This window comes from Macrobrachium nipponense, chromosome 13 (genome assembly GCF_015104395.2).
Source record: "Macrobrachium nipponense isolate FS-2020 chromosome 13, ASM1510439v2, whole genome shotgun sequence".
In the NCBI taxonomy this organism is placed as follows: Eukaryota; Metazoa; Arthropoda; class Malacostraca; order Decapoda; family Palaemonidae; genus Macrobrachium; species Macrobrachium nipponense.
Genome location: NC_087206.1, coordinates 14,493,314 through 14,495,166, shown reverse-complemented (window position 1 = coordinate 14,495,166; position 1,853 = coordinate 14,493,314). Strand labels below are relative to the sequence as shown.

The 1,853-nt window shown below is 39.9% G+C and overlaps 1 protein-coding gene across 1 annotated transcript in view; it reads left to right on the top strand.

Moving 5' to 3' along the window:
* Positions 1-531: 531 nt before the first annotated feature.
* The window catches only part of LOC135225655 (uncharacterized), a 45,923-nt gene continuing 44,601 nt past the window's right edge, over positions 532-1,853 (top strand). Inside the window, exon 1 of the mRNA XM_064264989.1 lies at positions 532-1,150. Coding sequence (XP_064121059.1) covers positions 1,042-1,150 — 109 coding nt within the window. The 5' untranslated portion in view covers positions 532-1,041. The remainder of the gene's footprint in view (positions 1,151-1,853) is intronic.

The window sequence follows — 1,853 nt, the reverse complement described above, 5'->3', positions numbered from 1 at the left end:
ATAGGAACTTGGAACGCGCATCACTTAAGCGACGCGTGTTTCAAATTCCTATGGAATCCTTTTTTTTTTTTTGGGGGGGGGGGGGGTGGTGGTGGACGGTGATTGGGGGGGCGACCGCCAAATCTGGGAAACCTAGCACTTAACAGAGGTTTTCAGGTAAGTGTAAATTATTTTAGTTCGCCTACAGCATGAAATTCGGCATGAGGGATGTCTTAAGGATATGTTTCAAAGATTAAACATTCTACCAAACTCATTTCTTACTCGAAAAAAACTCAAGATCTGTGACGTCCATTTTCGAACCGAATTCGAAAGCGCGCGAAACCTGGCGAGGTGTCCGTGCGCTTCGAGGTCGTCGCTTGGCATGAACTGGTTCCTTCTGGCCCTAACGATACCGAACAGGCCCTATACTCTGCCGGGACCCCTTTGTCATTGCACGTGCGTTGCTGCTAAAACCCTCGCTGTGCCCTACAGGCGTGCCAAACGTACGATAGCGACAATACGCGATCCCGGCTCTTATCAAAACTGCTATGACCCAGTTCTTACGCCGGATTGCTAGTGCAACGTTATTCTTACGTCCGATGAAACGAGGAATATTTTGAGACTTTTCATCTAGACTACGAATCAGACCCATTGTCTTTGCTGGACGAGGTCATAGCAACGCGAGAGTGACCCAAGTTTTGATCGCGGTGAGGAGCATCTGACTGCCACTTCGCAGCCAGTTCATCTCAGTTGTCAACAGCTGGCCGTTCCGATGAGAGCGTTCCTCGGGTCTCTGTGACGCCTCCCTCGTCTGGTGTTTGTGTCGCGCGCCTCGTCCGTTTCCTGCGGAATGGCTTGAGTTTCAAACTGCATTCTGTATTATCCTGATTAATAGCATAGCTGCATCCAAAGAGCCTTTTTTTACATTTTCTGTAAATAGACTTCTTCAAAAAAGTATCCATGAATACTAAAAGTTGAAACACTGAATTCCCTAACTAAAAGATTTCGTTGAATGATGCCATCGAATGTGACTATCGATGACAAATACGAGAGTGAGTGATCATGAATTCGAAGCGCGTGGTTTGTTTGACAGCTGTTAAGGCCAAAATGGACAAAAAGTACGACACGATTCTCTTCGTGATTCTTGTTACCCTCCTCATCAGCACTGAAGGTACGTAAAACGTTTGTGTTCGGGTCTTTGATAGGATAGAATGAATCTTTCCCTTGTCAGTTACAGAGGATACGATAGTATTCTCTTTCTTTTCTCTCCACTTCTGAAAGATTCAGAAACTAAGAGTACGGTAGTTAATGCATAACTAGTTGATTAGAAAATTAATTTTTTCTTGTCAGAGTCTCTTTATATTGAATTAGGTGACAATCCAAATACAATTATTTCTCAACTTGAAGAGTTCATTTGCAAACCTCTATGGCATTGAGAAAATAATATTACTAATCTATTCTTTAGTTTCATGATATTGCATAAACTTATAATTTTTTGGTCAAATAGTAAAAGGGAAAATCCAGCAGCAATTTAGTGAATTTCCGCGAATAATACATTGATTAAATCCCATTTTAAATTCTTGATAAAAGGAAAAAATTAGTTGCAATAAATTGTCCAGTATAAGAACTTACTGATGTTAGTTTTATTGGATTAATGGACTTCTCATCAATCCGTATTTTCTATTCTTTTATCATTTAGGTGAACTTTCTTATAAAGCAAAATCACTGAAATAGAAGGAAAGTATTCTTCAGTAAAATAATTATATCTTTCGATATTAACATTGTAAAGATTTATTTTTGGTTATTCTCATAAATGTACCTCGAAATATTTCACATTCGTCGGAACGTTTATGATTTTCAAAATCATAAAGGAG